We start from the raw sequence: 27602 nt of genomic DNA, 5'->3' as shown, positions 1-27602 counted from the left end.
GACAGACTGAAGGAAGGACAATCCCCCTTGGCAAAGAAGATGTCAACGAGACAGATTTGGGATCGAAGTTGGATGAGTTGGGAAAGGTTGCTATCAAGAAAAAGCATTTGGGCGCCCTTTCCTCTCTCAATGCTTTTATTGGATTTGAGAAAGAATATGAGAAGGATCACGAAAGGATACTACAAGCAGCAAGTGGCGTGGCAAAGTTAGCGGAACTCAGGGCAAAGCACACACCCTGTCCTCCCATGGGAGAAGTTAATGAAAGGCTAGCTAAGTTTATTGCCTTAGCTAAGAAAATGAAAGAAAAGGGAAGATTTATATTAGAAGATCATTTGATGTAAGCCTAAGTGGCAATTTCCCTTTCTTCTAGAATAGGACAAGTGTCTATTTCTAATTGGCCACCATTTTGGTGCCTTCTCATTGGTTGCCACTTTTTGCACTTTTTTCATTGGTCCATTGATGAGGTGGCAGCTTCTCATTGGCCGATGGGGTGGCAACCCTAATTAGGGTTTTGAGGATCCAATCTGAATCGTTGATCTTGTTTTGATCTCCACCGTCCGTTGTATTTTTGGCCCCTATAAAAGGCCATTTGCTCTCATTTGTAAACCGTTGGAGAAATTGTTGCGAAGATAATACCAAAATGCTCTCTTTTTCATTGTTGCAATTGGCATGGTGATCAAGAACATTGGGTGTTATTGCATGTTTTCTACTTCTACTTAGTTAGATTTCCTTTCAAGTTGTTAAAGTTGGTTTCATTTTAAGTTGCTAAGTAGGAGTGAAGTAGATGGATAGTTGTATGGTAGCATTGGTAAATGTTTGATAGGGATCAATACTAGACCACTAGCATCCTAGCGGCTGGTTGGGAAGCTTTCTATGGTAAGCTAGTTTATTATTCCTTTGAATCATTGCACCTGTGGAAGTGAGGCTGCTGGTCAGCTCTCATTAGGTTCGATTCTCGTCCATTTGCTAACTTTCCATTGATACGAGTAGGAGTAGAATAGTGAGTAGTTGGGTAGTTGAAGTTTAGAGAGAAGAAAGTTAGAGTAGATCAAGTGATAGAACTCATCCATTCACCTTCCACAACCATCGCTTTCCCATCAACATCATCATCGGCAAACACACCCTCCATCATCGCAACCATCAACATTATCTGCTTCCGCACATTTCACAAACCGAGCCACCATCACCTTCATCCCATCAAAGTCCAAGTCATCCTCAACAATTTACGTAAGGCCGCCTACGTGATTACCAGCAAATCACATTGATAAAACTGAGCGAGTATCCACAAGAGTAAGGAACATTGGAGTTATACTCATGTCTCATGAGCATTAACTTTTCAAGAGAGGAGTTGTATGTTTGATATCCCATATTGAATATTCAAATCCTAATATGTTATGTAAGTGATACAAAACTCGCATCAACAAATACCAAAATCAACTTTGTCATTTATGTAAATGCATTTATATGCTATCCAACTCCCTAAGTCCCATTTTAGTCCTTCGCACATACTATCCATATCACATCCAACTCATTGAATAGATTTCATGAGTATCTAGTCCATACTCCGAATTCATTTTTCGTAAGATCCGTCTTTGCCAATTTCCTCATAGAGTCGGTATATCTTTTGATGATGTGTTCATCACACATTGAAATTTTCATGTTGCAGCACAAGACATGCCCCTATCTTCGAAGTCAAAAGGAAAGATGATGTATCAATATGACAAGAGTTGGCACATGCAACTGCATCTCAGCTTTCTTCTACCTTAGATAATTTTTCTGATACAAAGATTGGACATGTGGACATGGCTGAATTCCTACAAAGGGTCAAAAATCCTTCAAGCAGAGAGATGATGCGCATAAAGAAAAGTAACATCCACCTTGTATCTACTTTTCTTATGGTTGCCTTGGAACTTGAGTTTGTCTTAGGGTGCGCTTGCCATTTTAGTCCTAAATCCAAAACGATAAAAAATGCAGATAAGAAAGTTATTCACCAATCTATATCGGGAGGTGATAGAAAAGATTTTCAAATTCTCTCAAATTCCAAAATGTGTAGACTTATCAAAGGATACAACTGTTTACTTATGAAACCAAAACAAGGTAGAGTATCAAAAGCATATGAATGCCATCTTATTTGACTGTCAGAAGAAATAATTTTTCTAGATGGCCAAAGACTTTACAGAGATTTGACTTTAAGCTAGAATGTAAAGACTTGATTACCCTTCTTAGCAGGGTGTGTGGCCTTAGGGAATCCAGCGAATTTGAACCATGGATATTCAAATTCATTTTCCAAATCTATGGTAATGAAGAACCCATCTTTTGGGGAGAGCTCATCAATACAACTTTGTGTAAACAGTTGCTTAACATGGAAACTTCAACAACATGGAAAACTGATGCTTGGTTTATATAGTTGCAGCTATGGGAGCTTTTTTAGGATTATCCACCAAGGGAGATCGTGCTCTAGTTCCCATTTGGAATCACTATGAAAAAATCACATTGACATAGAGTAAGGTACATTATAGGAGAGTCCAAGATGCATTGTTTGGACATCTCTGATGTCAATTTGATAAGGAGTTGGTGATCAAGAGAGTATTAGATGAAGCTTGGAACAAGTTGAATTAGTTTGGTTGCATCTTTCTACAATTTCCAACTTTCACTTATCTAAGGGTAGCTTATTTCAAAGGAGAGCCATATACACTACCAAGGTATCCTACTGACAGGATCATTCTCATGGAGTTAGTCAGATAGCTTATGGAGGTACAATCATATCTAGATAGTCTACATAAGCCAAGTTTTAGTATCATTATTGCTAAATCTTTGGTGATTGGGCGGTATATGCTAAACTCAGTATACAAGGTAAAAGGCATGGAGACAAAACTACAGCTAATTACTAAGAAAAAGTTCAAGGCTAGGTATGATTTTGATTACCGAGGTTTGAATTCAAAAATCAAGAGAGCATTCACTCATGTTCATCTTATTGAGGATGTATGGATTGATATGTGCACAAAGTTGGATATTATGAAGATGGATTATTGTAGGCTCAACTGCAACAGATCGTTGAGATCAGCATGGTTGAGATTCCACTTAATATCCGGGAAAGAGACAATAACAATATTCTAGATCCAGAATACCATAAGGCGGGCTTTGACAAGCATTGTCCATTTCCCATCAATTGGCAACACAAGGAACGCGTCTCTATCTTTGATAGATTCTAGTCCATCTTGGCAAATACCAATAAGTGGCTAAAGATTAACTCTCTCAGTAGGGTATATCCTAAGCTCGGGTTAGATTGCAATAGTTCTGGACTAGTTGGAAGGACATCTAAGATGGAGATATAAGCCAAGATGGTGCATCTTCTTCAACACTTGAGAAATATCTCAAGATTAAGCTCAAAGGTGGAAAAGGGTCGAAGTCATCTTAGGAGCCCTGTCAAGCACCAATTGAGGAAAAAGATGAAGAAGAAATTGCATCTGAAGAAGAATTTGATGAAGAGGAAGGAGAAACAATGATAATTTCTCCTCCAAGGCCACCAAATGCTCAAGGACCACCTACTCAGGAAGAACCCCTTTTGGATAATGTAGACAACAACGTGGATTCTTTCTCCATTGTTGTTACATCCACCTCAGAGGTGAACATGTCAGCTTTTTCTATCTCTTCCGCAACTCCTCCCATTCTCATGGCAGGACAATGTGAACACTTGGGAGATGTTTTTGAGGATTTCCCAACCCTCACAAAAGGACAAGTTTTCCAACATGACACTTCAGTTGCTGGTTTTGATATGTCCATGATGGAATCATCTCAATAAGCACGTATGGATTCAGCTATACAGACTAAGGCATGCACAGTTACAACCAAAATACAATCAGGATCAATGTCTACCATAGCGAATGTTCCTATTTTTGCTGATGATGGTTTTTGTTTGTTTGCATGGTTGGGAAATATTACTTTGAAAAGGAGGAAAGTAGTGCTGCCTCCAGACAATCTGCCTGTCAAGAAGACCAAATCCAAATCTTTGAAAGACAAGATTGTTTCAAGAATAGTGGTTGGGTCTGAGAAAACCAAATATGCTGAAGTTTTAGAACCCCTAGTGGATAAACCAGTTGAGGAACTCAATTGTTCAGATTATAAAATGACTAGGATTGATCTTGGTAAACAGACACGACTGGGATGTTTGCAAGATGCTCAAGATGTGCTTGCTAATGAGGTTATTTGACAGCAGTTAGCACATCCTATGACTACCACTTCTCATACAACTAAGGAGAAAAAATTGATCAAAGCAGCCAAAACTTAGTTTGGAGAATTTGTCTCAGAAGGATTGTAGGCCATCAAAGATGCAGTCAGAGTTCTTGAATGCATTAGAGAAATTGAAGAAATTATACACAACTTGATTATTTCTATGAATCAAGCAGCCAACACTCTAAAAGAACTTTTGGTAGATTGGGATGAGATAGCCAATATTGATATGGATGGTATGGTGGCATGTGAAGTCATTCTGTCTTCAAAGATGTTTTACAGATGTTTGAATCTCATGGGACACAAGGAAGAGACACTGGGAAAACTATTGACCAAATTGTGGGCACCCTTGGAAGACTGTCAAACATTTAAAACATATCTTATATGCAATTTGGAACAAATAGGATGTGTTGTTCTTACTGAACATGATAATTTGGTTTCAGCAGAAGAAATGACTTCAGAATACACAAACAGAGTCAATGTTGAACTTGATTATGAGGAATTTGACTCACATACAATAAATAGAATTGCAACATATAAATCAGTGGCAAAACATCTACATGATTCAATTGCAACAAACTACAAGATTGTAAGATCAACATATATGATACAAACAAGATTGAGGCCATATCAAAATCGATGGAGATCTCAAATCTTCCTACAGTATGTGATTGCATCGCCAAATACAAGACACTTCACAATAATCCTCAGGATTATTCCATCTATGTCCGTCTTCTTTCTTTATTTTCATCCATGTAGTTAGAGAGGATGCATTGCATGAAAGTGTGTAATTACATGTAATACGATTTGCATGTCCTTATGACATGTAATCCAATAATTTCTCTCATTAGTTAGACCGGTTCAAAGTTGATTGTCATGTCCCCTCTTTTAGCTCAGTCTAACAGAGACATGTGAGAGCTTATTATGGGGTCTTGTAGGTTGACAGGGTTGGATAGAGACCTAGTATGGTTATTCAGTGTTGGGGACTTGATGTTTTGGCAGATATTGATCAGTTGGGAGATGTTCTTTGTTTTTAGGAGGCAGTTCCTACTTTTTAGGAGGTATGATCTTGCCTAGGGTTGGGTCTCCATGAGATTACTCTTTGGGTTCAGTTTCAGAGGGATAGGGCTTGTTTCCTAAATTTTAGGAGCATCACTAGATTTTAGGGATGAGACTGTTTACCGTATGGATTAATTAAGCAACGCACACAGAAAATCGATACGAACACCGAACAACAAATAGCAGAACCTCTATTATTATTCGCATATGCCAACAGTACATTATGCTTTTCTCATATGATATGATAATGATAATGATAATGATAAGATCCATACAATGCTTCTCGAAGGGGTTATAAATACTTTCCGACGAACCTTCCCGAAGGTATCCGTCGGCCAAGTACATTATACCCGCTACAAACTGTTTTACCCGTCTGCTACATAACAAGACTTCTACCGAAGGGACCCGTCGGCAGATACACAATTTCTACCGACGACATCATTCCCCCCAAAAAAGAAAAGTCGTTTCCTGACGACTACAAAACAAAACTCAAACAACTAATACAACAATGTTGATTTGCCATATTACTTTCACATTCATCCCGTTGCATCTATAGCCTTTGCTAACACAATACTGATTCTTCAAGCTGACCTTGATAGCCACCTGTGCTGCTTTCTCTGCTTCCAACTCCTCGGTACCCTGAGCCAAGTGTCGCTGCACTGTCTCCAATTGGATGATCAGCTCCTCCCGAGCTCTCTACGCATCCACCAAGATAGCCTTACAACCAACACCTGCTCCCACTGCCTTTGGTACACAGAAAGTCCATGCCTGCAACAACTTCAATTCAACTGGTCAGACTCCCACGACTGATATCCGCAACGACTGGGGGTCCAGGGGGCAACACCCCTGGCGGGGTCGAGGGGCAGCGCCCCTCGCCGCCAACACCAATTTAGCACTTTGAAACCCACACAAAACTGCACGGAACACACCATTTATGTCATTTTCTGCCGATTCTATACTCTTTTTGGCAATCGCTGATTCTTCCCCTTCCTATGGTATCATCTGATATTCATTCTGACCATTCTTGATTTGTCGACGTTTTTTTTTTTTTTTTTTTTTTTGTTATTACAAAACCTCCTTCCACAATTTCTCTAACCCTTGACAAAGATGCAAAATATCGGTTACTCCATGCATTAATCTTTCAAACATATAATTTAAATTTTACACCCCGTACGCCAAATTGTGGTTGAAATCCGTATGGCCAGATATATACTGAAAATCCGTACAGCTTAAAGTCCGTACAAGCATGAACAAACGGTGCACAAATCTGGAAAGCTTAACCGCACACCAAGCTTGAAATCCATACGCTAAACTGAGAAGAAGAATCCATACGGTGCAATGCGGGATTGACAAGAAGCTAATACCAAATCCGTATTCCATAGTGAACAAGCTTTGTCGCCAAAATCCTTACGGTAAAGTGATTGCCAAATTCCGTACGCTAACTTGCAATCCGTACATTGTAGTCTTTATTGCAATTTTTGTATGCCACTTTGCAAATGAGCTTGAAACCCGTACGGTGCAAAAAAAATCCGAACTTTACCAGTGGAAAACCGTACTTTGCTAAGAATTTCGTACCTCGCTAATGGAAAACCGTACGGCAACATAAAATCCGTACCTTGCTATGGAAAACCGTACGGGAACATGAAATGCGTACCTTGCTGATGGAAAACCGTACGATAACATGAAATCCGTACCTTGCTGATGGAAAATTGTACGGTAACATGAAATCCGTACCTTGCTGATGGAAAACTGTACGGTGCTCTTCAAAATCCGTACTTTAGTTCTGGAAAACCGTACGACACTTCAAAATCCGTACTTATAAAAATCGTACGGTACTTCAAAATCCGTACTTATGAAAAATCATACGGTGCTTCAAAATCTGTACTACACTTATGAAAAACTGTACGGTACTTCAAAATCCGTACTTTTCTTGTGAAAAACCGTACGGTGCTTCAAATCCGTACGGTGCTTTCCAAAAACCGTACGGTGCTTTACTTCACCTTTTTTTTTGTTTTTTTAAATTTTTTTTTTTTTTTCTTTTTTTTTCTTTTTGTTTCTTTTATTTATTTATTTATTTATTTTTTGAAAATCTCACTTTTGGAACAATTATGTACAATATTTACATATATACAGTACTTACAGTCTTCTCTCAGTTATTCGTCCACGGGGGTGCGTTACTTCTTTCATTGCAGACATTCAACTTCGACCTCTTCACTACATCGAATACTTCCTTTCGGTCTAGCATCCATTGTTTTATTGCTCCGTTATTGCTTACTTCCCGCATCTGGTATGATCCGACCCATTGAATTTTGAACTTGCCTAGTTTGATCTCATTCCAATCGTCGTACTTCAACACCCATTGTCTGAGTTGAAACCTGCTATGCCTATTTTGTGTCATCTCCATATCGCCCAGTTTGTTCCCAAAGCTCCGTACCATGGACTTCGTCAACTGCCCCTTCTGGCCGCCAATAACACGTCCACTCCGTACTGTTGCAACTTTTATTAGACCCTTCCGCTTTGTTTCCTGTGCAGACCGTATCGTGTGCCTTCCTTGCTGCTGGTACCTTTCTGCTATATTTGTGGTTCGACGTAATACTTTTTTCCGACGCAGTCGTACAGTAGAATCTTTCCTTCTTTTGGGTTCGTACTGTATGTTCTGTCCTTCAGCTTCAGTCATGCCCGCGTTTCCTTCTTCGGCTTCTCTATGTTGCTTCGAACATTCATTTCCTCCTTCGGCTTCTCCATGTTCCTTCAGACATTCATTTCCTCTGTCGGCTTCTCTGTGTTCCTTCGGACATTCATTTCCTCTTTCTGCTTCTCTGTGTTCCTTCGGACATTCATATCCTTCTTCTTTCTTACCTTCGTCGATCCTTAGCATATTACAACTCGAAAAGAGCTCATAATCCTCTATCTGCCAGTGGTAAAGACCATTTACTGAATCCAAATCGTCATCTCCTTCCAATCGTAGGACTCCCTCCTGATCGGGTTCCATACTCTGCCTCCTCTTATCGTCTTCTCCTTCAGAATCCGACGACAAAGTTTCTTCTCCAACCATCTGAGTGTGTAGATCGATGACATACTTGCGGCCTTTGCTTTCAAGTGATAAAGTATTTTTCTTCCAATCGTGCTTCGCCTTTGCTTGTATCAGCTACCCCCGGCCCAAAATGGCATCATATCCTCTCCGCTTCAGTGGGATCACAACAAAGTCCAACAGGAATGGTTGTGTTCCAATCGTCACTGGTTGCGTTGTGAGTACTCCCAATGGCTTGATTCCATGTTGATCGGCTGTTAACAACTGGAAGGTAGGCGGCCATAATGTCGGCTTTCCCAACTTTTTCCAAGTGTCTTCAGGCAACACATTGACACCGGACCCTCCGTCCACAATTGTTTCAGTCAATACAGTCCCGAGAATTCCCATTTCGACGACTGCTGGATGGCGTCCGGATGAGAGGGCTAACAACATTGGATCTTCTGCACTTGCGCCACTTTCCTTCTCCTTTGTGTGCACTGTACTTGCTCCACTTTCTTGCTTCCTTCCATGTTCTCCTGGTAGTTGAGCAGCGGGAACAATGTTTGTGAGTGCTGATCGGAGCTGAGGCATAGTGAGCAACAGATCACTTATCCTGACAGGTATCTCGGCTTGCAAAATTTGCCGGACAATGTTTTGTTCTGCGCAGTTCCGTACGGAAGTACTCGGCGTGTCCTTCAGGTGTGCCGTTTCTGCCTGTGTTGCTTTCTGGATCTCTACTCGTGCTTCTTCCAGTCTCTTCTTTTCTTCCGCTGGGTCGGGGTACACTTTTGCTTGCTTCCGTGTGATGGCCAAAACCTCTTCTTCGTTCGTCCCGACGGTGATCAAGTTTACTCCCGACTTTGGACACCTAGCATCTTCATAATCACCAGGTCCACACCATCTGCATAACAACTTTGGTGTGTTCGCTGTTGTACACTCTCGGGCGAAGTGACCCCACAGATTGCATGCGCGGCATTGAACAATTGGCCGACCATTCGCATCGTACTGAATTCGACTCCTTCCCCCATTGTTGTTGTTGCCACCATTGTTGTTATTGTTGTTGTTATTTGGACCGCGCCGGTTATTTCTATATCCGCCTGATGTGGCACCTTCCGCACTGGTGTTCCCGTTCCCTCCTGACGGGGATGCCTCCTGTGACAGGAACACTTGCTGCGGTGTCCTTGTTTTTAAATTGAAAGGGCACTCCTTTACCGAGTGTCCTAGGATCTGACAGATTTCACAAAATTGATCTTTCGGGCAGGATCCCTTCGTATGGCCTTCTTTCTTACATTCTGTGCACCATAGGTCATTGCCCTTAGTTTCCTTGTTCATGTTTTTGAATTCTTTCATCATCTGCATCATGTCCTTCTGGAGAGCACGGACTTTCTTGCTGCTTTCCTCGTCATCGTCGTTGCTATCTTCTCCTGAAGGCTCATCTGAATCCGACGAGCTGGTCTTCTTCTTCTTCTTTGTCTTCTGGTCACTTTCGAGGTTCATTGCTCGGTTATATGCTTCAATGTATGTCGATGGTGGCACGATCTTCATCTTCTTCCGCAGCTTCGGGTGAAGGCCTTCAATGAACCATCGTTTCTGTAACCCGTCAGTTGGCTTATTCTCCATCTTACTAATTAAGTCCTTCAACCTCCTGGCAAAGACCCGTACAGTTTCATTCTTCTTTTGTTTGGTATTGAATATCTCTGCGACAATTTCATTTTCATCACGCAAAAGTTGAAATTCTGCGATGAACTTCTTAATGTTATCCCAACTATTTAATTTCTGTGGATCGGCATCAGTAAACCAATCAATGGCAACACCCCGTAGGGTTGCGGGAAATTGTCGGATCCATTCGTTTGTCTCTGTTATGCCATTCGCCCTCCAGATCATTTCACATGTTTTACAATGTCGAATGGGATCAGCTGCTTCATCACCATCAAATTTAGGTAATTTTTCCTTTGGACCTGCCATTATTACTGTATGTCGAGGGTTTTGTTGTGTACCTGCGTTGTTTTGCACTCCTGCGCTGTTTTGAGCACCCGCGCTGTTCTGAACACCCGCGCTGTTCTGCACACCTGCGCTGTTCTGGACACTCGCGTTGTTTTCTGCTTCCGCGTTGTTTTCAACACCCGCGCTGTTTTCTGCTTCCGCGCTGTTTTCAACACCCGCGCTGTTTTCTGCTTCCGCGTTGTTTTCAACACCCGCGCAGTTTTCTGCTTCTGCGCTGTTTTCGCGCAGTTTTGGACTTCCGCGCTGTTTGGTGAAGAAGAGGGTTTGTCAACCGTAGCTGTCCGTTCCGGAAGTATATCTCGGACGAAGAGGTCACTCCACGCTCGTGCTCCTTCGGCACTTCGAGCCGTGCGAGTCGATCTGCTTCCGTCAGGATTCTCTTCCCGTGGCGTATGTAGGTTCAGAAACTCCTCCCACGCTTCTTCCACCAAATCAAGCCGTTGTCGAGTCTCCTTCAACAATCCTTCCGCGCTCTTGCTTTCGTCGGAAATCTTCTTAAACCTCCTTCGACGTTCTATCTGCTGAGCCAAAATTAACTTTTCCTGCGCAACGCGTATGTCATCTTTTTCTTTCAGCTTACTCTTGTCTTTGTTCAACAGATTCGGCATTTAATTCATCTCCGCCTGCCTGCGTGCCAGATCCATCGGGCAACGGCGCCAAATGTTTACCGTATGGATTAATTAAGCAACGCACACAGAAAATCGATACGAACACTGAACAACAAATAACAGAACTTCTATTATTATTCGCATATGCCAACAGTACATTATGCTTTTCTCATATGATATGATAATGATAATGATAATGATAAGATCCATACAATGCTTCCCGAAGGGGTTATAAATACTTTCCGACGAACCTTCCCGAAGGTATCCGTCGGCCAAGTACATTATACTCGCTACAAACTATTTTACCCGTCGGCTACATAACAAGACTTCTACCGAAGGGACCCGTTGGCCGATACACAATTTCTACCGATGACAGAGACTGCCAGTGGATCCTTGATTTCCGACTTCAATTACAAACAGGTGACAGGATGATTTTATGGTTTGTGATGTCAGTTGGGCATTTTGTGGCTATTTGGGTTATATTTTTAATATTTCATAAGTTAGCGTTTAATAATTAAATAAGGCTAAGTTATTAGCCATTTTGGAGTAATAAGGGGTTTTTGGCCTCATCTGGATGCACATCCTATGGTGTGATAGCTTGTTGGAAAGGTCTCGAAATTCTCTAAATCTTTCTCTTTGGTCTCAAGGCAATTCAGTGAACAAATTTCTATCTATGAGGAAAAAGGTCATTTTCTAGTAAGATGACCACTTTAAATAAGAAATTATAACACTTTCACTACCCAACGCCACTTGGAGACACTTAGGGTTCGATTTGCAATTGAGAGTGGTTATAAGGAGATAGAAACTTCATTCTAAGATCATCTTTTGCATATTTGACAACTTGGTTTTGAATTTTCTTTGAATGGGTGGTTTTTAGTCTGGAACGCAAACCCCAGGTTAGTGATTGGCTGGGACGTAGCCCTTAGCAATCTTTGGCACCGAATATCTTAGGCATTGTGCGTGGTGATTAAGGACAGAGGCATCAATTCTCATTGGGGTTTTAGTGTGGCATATCATCTTTCCAGTTGGGACGTGGTTCATTGCAGCCTGTGGGACGCCATTTTCAGCAGATACACCATGCGATGTATAGAGTATTGCTTGTATTCACCTCCAAATGTATGTTGGATTCAAGAACAATCTTCACCTTCTAGTTTGACATCAAATTTGTATGTGAGCTTTGGGAAATGCATTTGATTTATTGTTTGGCTCTATAATTCAGACAAATCTGCCTATTCTACAAGAAAACATAAATAACAGGAAAAGAGATTTAAAAATATAAAATTACAGCAGATCAACAGAAGAGACTCATCAGGGATTTTTCAGTGGTATTAGAGCTTACATCCTGCCAGCTTGTAGGGTTTGTGAGAAATTGTCACAATAGATTTCAACATTTGGGTACTGGCTAAAAAGTTTTGATAATTCATTTTGTTATCTGGGTATTGGATAAAAAGTTTTGATAATTCATTTCAGCATCTGGGTACTGGCTAAAAAGTTTTAATAATTCATTTTGGCATCTGGGTATTGGATAAAAAGTTTTGATAATTCATTTCAGCATCTGGGTACTAGCTAAAAAGTTTTGATAATTCATTTTGGCATTTGGATACTGGATCAAAAGTTTTGATAATTCATATTAGCCTCTGGGTAGTCACTAGTTGGTTGATTGAATACAAATCTATGCATCCAAGAGCTGAGATACATAGATTTTATACGCGTAGGAGAGCTCAACTTGAGCAAGGGTTTGGAATAGACCAGGAACCTATTATGGCAGAAGAATAGGTGGGCGGCACAGGGAATTAGGATGATGAAGAGAGAGAGATGGTGCGGACCCTATTCACTACTCAGTCTAGGATAGCTCAGGCTTTAGACAAATTACAGGATACCTTGGAGCGTTTGGAGATGGGTGGACATAGAGGCGGACGAAGTAGATCAGTTTCATTGGTTGGTAGTCAGCGCAGCCATCAGTCCCATTCTTCAGTTGGGAGCTCCCTTCATTCCTCTAGGTGGCATCACCATCGTACACCTACTACGAATAGACCATTGCTTCCTCAGTTCATACCAGGTGAACGACCAGCACAGGTGGAACCACCAGAGGTGGGGTTTGAGGAGTTAGTTTTGGCAGCCATAGCTGAGTGGAGAGCTCTACCCCCTGAGGTTAGGGATGTCTTCCCTCTTTTTCAGTATTGTGCACAGCGTAGAGATACAACTAGGTTCAGGGGAGATCATGTTTATAGACCACCACAGCAGCAACAAAACTATGACCTCAATAGAGCTACTGGGAAGATCACATTGGCTACATATAATGGCTTAGGAGATATGAGTGCACGAGCTTGGGTTCACAAGCTGGATATATATCTTTCATTATGGCCCATGCCTGAGCGTGAGGCTATTCAGTTTGTTGTGTTGCATCTAGAGGGGATTGCCTATGATTGGTGGCACCATGGATTGGTTACCCAGGATCACGCCTTAGTACATTCCTATGCTGAGTTCACTGAGCGACTCATTACACGGTTTGACTGCAAGGATACAGAACTTTACTATAGAGAGTTGGCTCATTTGAGACAAACTGGTCATGTAGAAGCTTATATTAATGAATTCTAGCACATTGCATTTATGGTACCTGATATGACATAGAAGCGTAGTGTGATGCTATTCATTGAGGGATTGCAGGACAGGCTTAACGGATTGGTTCGTGCTTTCCAGCGGGCCACTCTTAAGGATGCTATTGATGTGACATTGAGATTGGACACCACTCCTACATCTTATCAGACTGATAAGAAACCATCGGGGAATATACAGGCACCACAGAGACCTCCTTTACAGGCTAAGGACACGCCACCTCCACCTCCCAAAGTAGACCGAGATTCTAGAAATGAACTAAGGAGGAGGAAATTATGTTTTTCTTGTAAGGAGCCATGGGTACTGGGACATAGGTGCCTTGGGCAGGGAAACTCGCATCTTATTGAGGTCATATCAAATGTGGACAATGAGGAGGTTCGAGATATAAATGACAAAGATGATGGTGTCCAAATTGAGCTTGAAGATGCTGAGGTCACAGTCGCAACACAAGGGACGATGGCTACGTTGTCAGGTGCACCAATGATTCACCTCTTCTACATCTTGGGTATGATGATGATCCATGGGCATACTGTGTATTGTTTGGTGGACAGTGGGTCTACACATAATTTTATAAATACAAGAATGGTAGACCGATGTGGTCTGCAAGCACAAAATTTTCCAGGAATCAATGTGACTGTGGCCAATGGTCTTACTCTGCAATGCGTCAAGGGTATCCCATAGTTGAGCATAGGCATGAAGGGATACACCTTGATAGATTGACTTTTACATGTGTGATCTTGGGGGCATGGATGTAGTTTTGGGTGTACAGTGGTTGCAATACTTGGGGAGTTACAACCAAGATTTCAGGAAGAGACCATTGGAGTTTATGGTGGGGAGAAGGAAGATCGTGCTCAAGGCATGCCCACTTTCATCTCAGGGTGGATCAGCTAGGAGTATGATTACCGATTAGGACTCAGATAGTAACAATGATTTGATCATAACCCATGTCCCTCAATATCTCAACACACAGGAGTGGGTGCCTTAGATTTACCACGGAGATTGTATGAGGTTTGGGACGGGTTGCATAACAGGACTATTTTGGGACCGGCTACTGGTTTGAATTTTGATAGGAGGATAGGATGGCCATTTGTTTGGATTCTTGGGCGCGAGGGTATTCAGGGGTGGATACTCTACTGTGACGATGTGATCTACTTCACTTCTACACCTTACAGTGGGGAGTATGTTTGTCTTGATGAGACACTTTAGGTTTGGGGTCGATCAGTGCTCTGTATTTGGATTGCTTGGGATAGTGGAGAATTAGTGTTGTATTGCTTGTGGGCAAGCATCTCCGAGAGGGGAGGACTGTCATGTCCCCTCTTTTAGCTCAATCTAGCAAAAACATGTGAGTCAGCTTATTATGGGGTCTTGTAGGCTGAAAAGGTTGGATAGAGACACAGTATGGTTATTCAATGTTGAGGACTTGATGTTCTGGCAGTTATTGATCAGTTGGGAGACGTTCCTTGTTTTTAGGAGGCAGTTCCTACTTTTTAGGAGGTATGATTTTGCCCAGGGTTGGGTCTCCATGAGATTACTCTTTGGGTTTAGTTTCAGAGGGATAGGGCTTGTTTCCTAAATTTTAGGAGCATCCCTAGATTTTAGGGATGATATTGCCAGTGGATCCTTGATTTCCGACTTCAGTCACAGACAGGCGACAGGATGATTTTATGGTTTGTGATGTTAGTTGGGCATTTTGTGGCTATTTGGGTTATATTTTTAATATTTCCTAAGTTAGCGTTTAATAATTAAATAATGCTAAGTTATTAGCCATTTTGGAGTAATAAGAGGTTTTTGGCCTCATCTGATGCGCATCCTATGGTGTGATAGCTCATTGGAAAGGTCTCTAAATTCTCTAAATCTTTCTCTTTGGTCTCATGGCAATTCAGTGAATAGATTTCTATATGAGGAAAAAAGGTCATTTTCTAGTAACATGACCACTTTAAAATAAGAAATTATAACACTTTCACTACCCAACGCCACTTGGAGACACTTAGGGTTCGATTTGCAATTGAGAGGGGTTATAAGGAGATAGAAGCTTCATTCTAAGATCATCTTTTGCATATTTGACAACTTGTTTATGAATTTTCTCTGAATGGGCGATTTCTAGTTTGGGACGCAAACCCCAGGTTAGTAATTGGCTGGGACGTAGTGCTCAGCAATCTTTGGCACCGAATCTTTTAGGCATTGTGCGTGGTGATTAAGGATAGAGGCATCAATTCTCATTGAGGTTTCAACGTGACATATCATCTTTCCAGTTGGGATGTGGTTCATTGCAGCCTGTGGGATGCCATTTGCAGCAGATACACCACGTGGTGTATAGAGTATTGCTTGTATTCACCTCCACATGTATGCTGGATTCAAGAACAATCTTCACCTTCTAGTTTGACATCAAATTTGTATGTGAGCTTTGGGAAATGCATTGGATTTATTATTTGGCTCTATAATTCAGACAAATCTGCCTGTTCTGGAAGAAAACATAAATAAACAGGAAAACAGATTTAAAAATATAAAATTACAGTAGATCAGCAGAAGAGATTCATTAGGGATCTTTCATTGATTGAGTTGCTCCCACTTTTTCCTCCTTTTTCTCAACTCCTTTGCCTATATAAAGGAGTGCCCCCTCATTGGAAATATCATCTTTTTATTGTATGCAAGATAGCATTGGAGGATTTATGCAAGCATAACTTTGATTATGTAGTGCTATTTTGAAAGAAAAGTGAATACAAAGAAACAATTGGAGCTAAACTTTGATTGAGCAATTGTGATTAGTGCACATTGGAAGCTTTGATTGTGATTTGCATTTGCATTATCTTTGATTCATGTGTTTTTGTGTTCTTGATTATTGAGTATAAAGAGTTAGGAAGCAATTAGAGTTGAACCTTTGACTAGGAGCGATTGTGGTGATACATAGACTAGGAGCTTTGACTATAGCTTGTATCTCCTTAATTCACAAAAATAGTTAGAATTCTTTACTTTTGGAAGTCTTTTTGCTCTAATAGTAAAGGTCATTCTTATAGCACTTATAAGATTGGACTTAGAGCCAAACTACGCTTTCAGCTAGCCTTTGAGTCAGTATTGGTTTATCAGAATCACCGCATACAACTTTAGATAGAGTGTAGTACGAGCCTTCATCTTTCTCATTACTCGCTCTGCGAGTAAGTGGATTCTTTTTTGAAAGTTGAGAGAAAAGAATATTGGTAATACCTTTTCAAATTCTCAACTTCTTTCTTACCTTGAGTTGATTCAAGGAATGGTGAGAAGGGGGAGCCTTCCCTTTAAGGTAGGAGAGACTCTGCCTCACACATTGTGGCTGGTCTAACTATTTTGTCACTGAATTTTACCCAAACTGTCGGTTGCAAAATATCAACTCAACACAATGACCCAAAGTCTTTGAAAAATTGAAATGATGTCTTCAAGTCGGGTTTAGAAGATGCAAATACATGTGCAAGATGTTGTGAATGAATTTGCAAATGCTATCCTAAGTGCAGATCACACTTCTTGGAAGGATTTCAATTTTTGAAAGTGCATTTTCAAGGCAAATTGCGGTCTCGCAACCACATGTGCATGTTGTTGATGCAAACTGTCCAACATTCAATGCAAGGTCAGGTTTAAAGAGCCCTATTATATCAAAGTCTTTGGCTTTGGTAAGGCAAATTGTGGTCTCCAATGCTTTTTGCATGAAATACACTTGCCGAAAACCAAAATTAGGGTCTCTATATTCAAACGCATGTATTAAAAATGCAAGCCAAGGTCAAATACATGTAGAGTTTTGAGTTACAATCCATTCGTCTTGGCGAATTGGGTTCTCTAGATACATATGTATGTGGCGTTTGGAGTTGAAGACCAAAATTAGGGTCTCTATATGCAAATGCGTGTATAAAAAATGCAACATGGCTGCATGTAAGTCATATTGCAAACAAAATCGGGATCTTGAGAGGCCTTCACATGTCATGCATTTGGACCTAGTAGGAAATCACACTCTCTACATGTCATTACACGTGACATTTTTTGGATGCAAAGTGAAACTTGTGTTTATAATGATCAAATGAAAGTTTAAAATGTGCAAGACAAATGCATATAACCCATCTATAGACCAAAATTGGGTTTGAAGGGCCCATTGCATGTCATGTTTTCTTTCCTTACATTTACATGTTATGTGCTTACATGTATTTTGACCAAAACTCCACCTCCAAACCAAAATCATACTCTCTAGGAGTGATTGTATGTTTTTAATATGCAACGCATGTACATATCCAAGCCGAAATTGGGTTCTCTAGATGCATCTACATGTAACTCATTTAAAAAAAAAAGAACATGTAACGAAGTTGCATCACTTAAGTTTTCTATTTACAACATGTCTAATTGATTTATTGAGCAAATATCAATGAAAGGGGTCAGATATCATATTTACACTATATTTTACATATAATGTGCAAATATGTTTCAAAAATTAACTTTTCACTTCAATGTTTTAAAATAAAACATTAAAGTAAATCTCAACATGAAATTTGACTATAAAGTGGATAAAGTCACGTAAGTGAAAAATTAAAAAGCAACTCAACATTTATAATGACTTAAATCACTTAAGTGATGAATCTGAACTGATAAAGTAACTAAAAAACATAACATAAAGTCATTTTAAGTTATATTCTTCAAAACATGCAACTCAACACTAGAATATAAAGTCAATATCTTAACTACACAATTGAACTTGGAGAATCTACCTTTTAGGCATTTAAACCCTGATTTATTTGACTGATAACTCCGATTAAGCCCTAGGAGATTCGAATCGAAGGGAAATTGAAAGCAAGAGATTGAAGAAAACAAAATTTTTAAACAAAATAAACAAACACCAAAAAATGCAAAAGGGACTTTGAAAGCCTAAAAAATCGGCTAACAAATTGAAAAAATGAAAAAGACTTGACGAGAACCTTCATCAAAACATTTCATCATATGAATTGGTGAGATTGTTTGATCAATTTTTGCCTACCAATAACAAGTTATCTCAGAGAAAGGTGAAACTTCAATTGGAAAAGTTTCTTATTGTTATCTCTATTTTGTGATGACAAAATGTAGGACAACAGTGCCTAATTTTTATATTGTGGGTAGTAGTCCACAACGTTTGCAATATTGGTAGTCGGCGTTTGGCCTGGCGTCGGGTGTAAAGTAGTTTATTAGTGTTGTAACTGCATTAATTTTGAGAAATACAATAAAAGCATGGTGTCGACTAGAAGGATTGGCATCACGTAACTGTGTCCAGGAAAGGCTTGGTCACATTTGGTGCATTGCTGGGAGTTTATCGTGGTTGCTGAGTTGGTCCATTTCGGCATTGTGCAGCTCATAGCATTGTGGAGTAACTGTGGAAACTTGCTACGTCAACCATCAATTATTTGGTTCAAATCTTTCCTTCTATCTAGGCTTCGAGTAGTTCCAGGTGCCGCCACTCTTGTCTGCATATCCTCTATTTTATTGGGAGTCTTTCAACATTGATATATATCTTAATACATGGTTCGAATAGTTGTTTGTATGGTTGAATTTTGAGATTTATGGAGAAAGTTGTATGCGCCGATTACTGTCATTGAATAACCACTATCTAGGACTGAATAGACTTCAGTTGAATTGTTGGTTGTTCTAATTGTTAAGACTTAATTCATAATTACTTGGTTTGTTCACAACATATATGTTTGGGGAATTCCATGTATTTGTGTAAAACATTAGACTGTAGAAAGCCAAGTGAACCAAATATTAAATCTTCAACATCAGTGATCACATTATCAGCTCTGGGAATTTGTATTTCTAATAGTACAGAGCAGGTATTTGGCAAAAAATCTTTTAACAACAAAACAAATTCAAGCTAAAAATCCAACAAGGGATACTACAGTTTATCAGAGCACTGAACCTGCCAGCCTGTGTGTGGGATTGAAATTGAATGCAGCAGTAGTGTAGATCTCATTGGGGCTTCTTCTAGTACAGAACATTATACAGAAATGGCAAATGATGGAGATAGAAAAGTAAGGAAAACCTTGAGAGGGATTCAAACAGGGCAAGCATAGGTAGCTGATGTATTGCAGCAACTTACTAAAACTATGCAACAGCTAAATAGAGGTCCAAGGATGCCTCAAAGTCATCACAGGTAAGGTGGTAGTGCAGCTGGTTCCCCTTGTTGTGTAAGAGCACCTACATGTACATCAAATAGGCCATTAATGTGTATTTTTGCTGATAACAATTGTGATGATGTAGTGGAAAATGCTGAACCAGCAGTAGCTATTCTGGATAATGTTATGGCAATGCATTATGAGTGGGATTTGTCTCTGGATCCTGTCAAAGGTTTTGTGCAATACATTGGGAAGAGAAGGGAATGACTAGGATAAGGCGAGATAGAAGGCTCAAAACTCAAAATAATTTATTAAACACACTATGAATAAATTGACACTCCTCACATTTGATGGCAGCAGTAAGACATCATCTCAGGCTTAGATGCACAAGCTAGATACTTTCCTGACATTCCCATGTTTTATTTTCACAGCGTGTGTATGCAAGGTGAAATATGTGCTGGGGACTTTGAGCTGCACATTTGTTTCATTCTGGCTCTCAAAATGTTATAAGGAGACATGTAAAGACTTTGAGCTTTTATGAATTTCTTGGTTACATAAAATGCTGGTACCCTGAAGGTTATTCTTATGTCTAATCTTCTGTTTATCAGGATTATTATTCCAACAAATGCTTTGTAAGTGAAATACACTATTGTTTTAAGATTGTATTGTAATAGTAACATCTATTGTGAAATAAGAGAATAGGATGAGCATCCCGCCCTGATCCAGCTTAGTGTAAATAAGTAGTTAAGAGTTTTGTTGATTCCAGTAGCAATAAGAGGGGGGAGCCTTTCCTGAGAAATAGGAGAGGCTGTGTCTCTCACATGCTGTGGCTGGAACCACTGTTTTGCAATTGATCCTTAAAAATGTTTGGTTGGAAACTATCCATAGTTAAGTTGTGGTCATAGTGACTTACAAAATGGCCACCCACCCAACAATACTCTTGCCAATAAACATCAAGAAATAGTGAGTTCTTATTCACTTTCATAGGGTTGTTGATGTGGAAAAATTATAGACAGTTGGTACGGATAATCTGCAGGCATCATTTGATGATACAGTAATCTTTATAGAACTGCGGATCATTCCCCCTTGACTGTTGGGGTTGTCATCTTCTCCATATGTGGTTAGATAGAGCTTTAAAGCTTCATATAATTTTTTAGCTGTAATTTTCATAAGATTCCTTAGCTGCTATTTTGGTTTTAACAACCAGAGAAAAAAGATTCTTCTAAAATAAATGGTAGAAACAAAGGGAAAGTACAAAAAAGTGTCTTCAACAAGGGGAAGCATCATATCAAAGAAAAGTGTTTTTTGAAATGTAGAAAAATGATCCTTGTGACCTTGAGGAAAAGACAAATGGATTTTTGGTTGAAGAATAATTAGTAGACAAAAATGTTTTTTTTTCAATATAAAAGGAATTAGTTTTTTTTTGTAAGGTCTAGTTGACAAAGGGAACTAATACTGTATTTGGTTGTAAGGTTCCTATCTACAAAACGGAACTCATCTGTGTCTTAGGTCATGTAGACAAGGCACATGTTGATGAAAAAGAAGTCATTTTGCTTATGATGTTGATGCACAAGTAGGGGCATGTACAATGGTTTCAACATACCAAGACAATGAACATATACTTCATGCTTCTAGACACTGTTGGCTGCATTTCTTAGGCTCCTAGGCGTGGAACAACCAATTTGTCTTGAACCATTATCACGAGGGTAGGGTCAAACATCATAGCGACTGATCGTGGTTTGTGAAGACAGGGTTCATACCTAAGTGTTGTGTTGACAATGCTGAAAAGCTGAAGTTGTTGGTTATTAGCCTTCCGCAATTAGGACTGTCAGCTTTGATGGCCAAATGCCAAATCAACACATGCACGGTTCAAACTTGTTCAACATTGATTGGAGGCACCCTACACAACATCTAGGATCAGTTCCCTTGAGTATTAGACTCCCAACTTCTTTCTAAGACTCTGATTTATGGACAATGGCAGTATTTTACAAAACTGACACAGTTTGCTTCTTTCAGACAGTCAGTTATGTACTTGTTACCCCTTAGGAAAATGGCGTCCAATCACTTTGATTTGATTCATGGGGTTCTTAATACTTATACACTCTTCTAACATCATACAAAAGATAGATCAATGCTATGGTTCTTTACAAGGTGTTTCTTCAACCTTACTATCCTTCACAGTGTGATACATAAAGATGTCAGACCTTCTACTGCTTCAACACGTGTGAACCTTCTCTTGAAGATCTGCAAACTTGGGAAATAGATGAATACATAATTATAGGCCTTCCCACTCATTTGGAATTTTCACCATGGGAAAAGCCAAATATACAATTTTTTGTTGCTTGCTGGTTACCCTACCTAAGGTTTATATCAGTTTACACTGAAATTACAATATCTCACTCAGAATTTAACAAAAATGAGTGAGACGAAATGCATTAGAAATTATATTCATATTTCTTTCAATCAAACTTGTTCTGAGATCAAGATATGGAATATACAGTCCATACAATGTGTTGCAACAGCCTGCAACTTCCAGGAAAAAATCTTTTGGGACAGCCTATGGTAAAATGGCCATAGCTTCCTCAATACTCATTGGAATTTATTAATTTAATGAAACAAAGGCCAAATAAAAGTAGATTCAATTCACTTTAAATTCCAAGTGGTCTGAAGTCATTTGATGCAACACACAATCCATACCATGCAAATGAACATGACGGTTACAGGAAAACACACAGGCAATTGCTCCAAAATGACTTCAAATTCTTATTCCAACATTCAACAACCTCTCTGGCCATGCATACAAAGCATTTTAAAGGTATTTCAATCAGGTTTGCCCTTCTAACCGATCTCTAACTACCTTTAACAATTAAAAAGTTGTCATTACAAGCATAAAGTTGTAATTGACAACATCGACTAGTGTAACTTAAAAACTTTGCAAAATGATCCTATATGACTTGTAATGGTTGAAAATGATATTTACATCAAACATCATGTTACATCCCAATTTTTGACCTAATTTGAAATATAGCCGTTAAGGTTCGCATGAAGTCAGTTGGCAGTTTAATTTGTTATAATCTGGCGAAATGGTAAGATAGTTAGTCATCGTGATTTCAAGTGAAGATAACATGTTAGTTGATCGTTAATCACAAATTCATGGAATTAAGAAGTTGGTTAACCATTGTGATTATTTAAATAATTTATTATGATAATAGAAATTAACTGTGGAGAGTTTCCTTGTAGGGAGCATGTCAGTGGGGTGGAAGCATTGTTAGAAAAGAGTTAGGTAGGAGCATCACCATCACTAAGTAAATGGGTTGAGAACCTAGCGACTTGAATCAGGATACATCTGTGGGATCCGCATGAGCTATTTAAATAAATAAATTGAGAAAATAATTGGGTTAAAAATATAAAACGTATTTTAAAGGATTTTAATTTATCTTTCATCATATTATTTTAGTAAATATTTAAACACGTGCATTTAAATATAAAAATGATTTGGCATTATTATAATTTAATATTTTAATAAAGTGATGTTTACATGTTGTATGTATAAATGTAAGATTATAATAACCCAACTATAGTTTCCCGGGTGGCCCTATTCGGAAGATAATAACATTTGAATTATTATAATTTTCGAATTATAATCTTCCAACTCTCTTTCCATCTTTTTATTTTAATATTCTTACTTTTTAACTTTTGGCTTGTTAAATCGAAATTAATGTTTGGAATTCGAATTTATGAAGGAATCGAAGAGCCAAGCCAACCATTTAATAGAGTCTCTTTGATCATATTTGTAATAACTCTTTCCTCTCTGTATTTCCGTGACCCATTCTATTCATTTGCTATTGCGTTTAAGCAAAGTCAGGAGTTTTTGAAATTAATAACGGCCTCATAAGCTTGCCCTCTCGTTTCTCCTCACCTTCACATCATTATCCATCCGACAACAAGTATTGAGCAAAGGAAACGAGGAAGTTCATCATTTTCGGCCACGGAAGGAAGAAAGATCTTGTTTTGGGTCACATGAGTGATGCTAAGTCCATAACATAGACTGTCTATACTATCTTCCTTTCTATCCGCATTGTTACATCAAGTTTGTGATAAGTTTTTGTGCCTCTTCCATATTGATGATATTACTATAGTCGGAATTGAATAAGGGTCTGAATACAATATGTTAATCATAGTTTCTTTAGACGAAACCATCATAAGGAACTGATATCTTGATTTACTACCAAATAACCATGAGATTGTCTTAGATATGGATATGTAAGTTGGAAAAACAATAATGAAATCCATGAGTCTATAACCTTGTCTGTATTATCACTGTTTCTTTTACACAATTTGCAAAGATGTAAACAATGTCATGTTGCTCAAACACTAAGGAATTCACCGGCAAAGAAGCCTTGAAAGGTGAAGAGGTGTAAAATAAGTAGAATGATCGTAATCTTTATGGTCACAGTTGTGATAAGCATCCCAATCAGCCAACTCTATGCATAGAGTAGTTTGCAACCAGTTTAGCATTTAACATGATGATATCTAGGTTGATATCTTGTTGAATTTACAAATTAAATTTCTTTAATTCAGCCCTATGCATAGCAATAGAAGCCAAGAAAAACATATTAGAGATTCATAATCATTATGCCGAAGGATATTAGAATTAAACAATCAATTCTAGAATCTTTAAAAAACATAATCATGTAATCACAGATTGTGAAATGCTGGATGCATGTAATCCTCTTGTATGATTAACAGAATCGGTTATTCTGAGGATTCCGAACACCTGGGACTCACCCGGTTGTGTAACTGAGGAAAGGGGTGATGAGGTGAGAGAGAGGAATCTGCAATAACATGAAGCAGTAGTCAGTTGTGACATATCAATGTTTATCATTTTAATATGAATTAATTAATAGCTCATGCATGATTTCCGTTCAATGTAATCTCCTGCTGCCAAGTCATATGGGTGTTACATACCGGGATGCCTAGTGGATGGCAAGATGATTCCTGCCATATTAGAGATTCATAATCATTATGCCGAAGGATAGTAGAATTAAAAAATCAATTCTAGAATCTTTAAAAAACATAATCATGTAATCATAGATTGTGAAATGTTGGATGCATGTAATCCTCTTGTATGATTAACAGAATCGGTTATTCTGAGGATTCCGAACACCTGGGACTCACCTGGTTGTGTAACTGAGGAAAGGGGTGATGAGGTGAGAGAGAGGAATTTGCAATAACATGAAGCAATAGTCAGTTGTGACATATCAATGTTTATCATTTTAATATGAATTAATTAATAGCTCATGCATGATTTCCGTTCAATGTAATCTCCTGCTGCCAAGTCATATGGGTGTTACATACCAGGATGCCTAGTGGATGGCAAGATGATTCTTGCCAATTTCGGGTATGGAGGGCTTTCTTGTTAGAGATCTTGTGGGGATAAAGTTGTGGTTTGAGGTTGGGTGGTTAAGCCCTTGACAATGTTTCACCTCTCCATAAGTTGTCGGATGTGTGTCAAACAAAGATAAGCTGTGCATCCAATTGTTTATATCAAAATAGGTAACTTTATCTTTATGATTATTATGCAAGAAGGTAAGAATAATTGAGTTGTTTCATCGTTACACCTAGATGCAAGAGTTAGATATATGGATTGTTTTTCATTTTTATGGACATCGAATATAAGTATATTTTCTAATCTTGAGTTACTGTCATAGTTAAGTAATTGGAAGGAAAGGAATCTGAAGCCCTAATTAATTGAGTGATAACTGGAACCCTAAATGATACAGTGGTATTGGGAGCCCTAATTAAATCCGTGGTATCGGAAGCCCTATTTGAATCAGTGGTATCAGAAGTCTTAAAAGATTTCAATGGTAATCGATGCCCTAATGATTATAGTGGTAAGTGATGCCCTAAATACAGTGGTATTTAATGATAATCGTCATTTGATTTTGATTTAACAATATTGGATAGAAGTCGTTTCGTGATATTGATATAGAGGTATTTGTAGACTAACCTGGGTGGTTGTAGAAGCATCCCTAGTTCTGATTTCGACCTTAGTTTCCATGGTATGTGGATTTCAATTTCTGTAGTAATTCATTTGATGGTGCTTCAAGTTTTTAGTTAAGAAATTTTGTTTAACTGATTTAACCGTCTTTCTATGAAAATAAAGTTATAATTGTATGTTAGTTGTTAATTTAGACCCGGGAAATTTGGATGTTACCCATCACAAAATAAGGCAAACCATTAATTTAAATCCCATAGGCAAGAGGGTGCCCCACACCAGATGTTGTGAGCCAAAAGGAATATACATTTGTTTTGCGAGGAGCTATCTATGAAAAGAATACATCTTCTTTTTGAAGATATCATAAGAAAAAGGAAGTTATTTTAAAAGAGGTTCAGCAGGCGAAGGGAAGTCATTTTGTGTATGAGATCCACCTTGCAAGGACGTCTTGTCTGTGAAGATCCATTAACAAAAAGGCAATGAATTGTATATGTGAGGGTCCTTCTATGAAAGGTGGGCACAAGACAGGTAAAGAAAAGTCCTTTTGTTTGGGAAGATTTAAAAGAGGGGAAGCCATTTGCCAATGAGGATCCATCAATGAGAGGATGCTTCTGTGATTGTGAGGGCCAATTGAAAAAGACAAGTCATTTTGTTCATAACCAATCGATTGATGAAGGAAACACATTCTTGGAAAAGACCAATAAAAATGAATCTTTCAAGCCAATAGTTTGGAGTTTCTTATTGACATAAATCGGATGTGCAGAGATATTTTGTAATTGAGAGAAATTTTCCTAAACAGAAAGATGGCTTGATTTCTACAAATTGGAGAGAGGAAAAGGAATACATTAAAGTTAATTCTTTGGTCATGGGGAGGGGAATAACTTAGAACCTTAGAGGAAATACCTGTTCTCAGAAAGGCGGTATTTGGAAATATAACATAGTTATATAATATATATGACATAGAGTTGTAAGTGCTCACAGGTAATGTGTCTTTCAAATTTGTTGTAACTTAGTTTAATTCCACAGAGAAAAAGACATTGATATATTTTGACTGTCTAGTTATTTTAACGTCAAGAGAGTTTCTCAATATAAATCTGTTGTCAAACTTGCAGATGAATGTTTTGATATTGTTTTCTTGAAGTAATTATTATAATTGATTTGATGTCCTGTTATATGGATGAGATGTACTTACATGTTTGTACTGTAAACAAATCCATTGCAACATGGATATCAATGCACATGATTGATTGTTGGGGAAAAACAACTGTTGCATAACAAATCAGAGTTGTGCTGTACACTTTCTCATACGCTTGAATTTAGCAGATCAATTAATGTCCCATTTATTATTCTTTTCACATGGAAAACATTTCAAAAATACTTATTTTCTTTTCATTTCTGCTTTATTCTTGATTTGATTAACTATCTTTAATTGTATGGACTGCAATGAGTTTGAAAGTATTTTGATGTATGATACTGTTGAAATACACCTCTTTCTGACAATCTTACTCTGTGGCATTGTTTTAGCACTAAATGTATTAGTACTTGCTGAGATTCCTCTTCTATTTGGTTAGAAGAATGAATTATGTTCTTCAAATGATATCTGCTCAAATGTTGAAGATTGCAGTTACAACATGATTATTTATGTATCAAATAATCAACTAAGCACGACTCATTAGTATCTACTCATATTATTGGTTGTCTGGTTCATAATTTGCAATTCCTTAATTTTCTTCTATTCCATCTGGATATTATTTTACCCTATTATGACTCTGTTGAACTTGTCTTAAACAGGGGTCATTACTCAAACAACTTTCCATAGCTAATCAAAGCTTAGGAGGGGGTATTGTAGTTGTTCTTGCAGAACATGATAAGGAAGAAATGGAGCTTGAGATTGCTAAGCTAGAATTTGACTTCATGGGTACTTCTGTTATTTGTAGGAGTGGGAGTCCTCTTATAATGGCAGACTTGAAAAAGGTCTAATCTTT

The 27602-nt window shown here is 38.6% G+C and overlaps 1 protein-coding gene across 6 annotated transcripts in view; it reads left to right on the top strand.

Moving 5' to 3' along the window:
- LOC149538764 (ion channel protein) overlaps positions 1–27602 on the top strand; it is a 211838-nt gene that overhangs the window by 43886 nt on the left and 140350 nt on the right. For all 6 annotated transcript variants that reach the window (XM_089800087.1, XM_089800089.1, XM_089800088.1 and 3 more), the window contains exon 4: positions 27409–27591. In XM_089800087.1, the coding sequence (XP_089656213.1) occupies positions 27409–27591 (183 nt within the window). The remainder of the gene's footprint in view (positions 1–27408; positions 27592–27602) is intronic.

The sequence above is a fragment of the Cupressus sempervirens genome, chromosome 9, assembly GCF_028749045.1.
Source record: "Cupressus sempervirens isolate cs-2001-9-10 chromosome 9, ASM2874904v1, whole genome shotgun sequence".
Lineage (NCBI taxonomy): Eukaryota > Viridiplantae > Streptophyta > Pinopsida > Cupressales > Cupressaceae > Cupressus > Cupressus sempervirens.
Note: the sequence above shows the minus strand (reverse complement) of the source record. Positions and strands in the feature narration are given on the sequence as shown.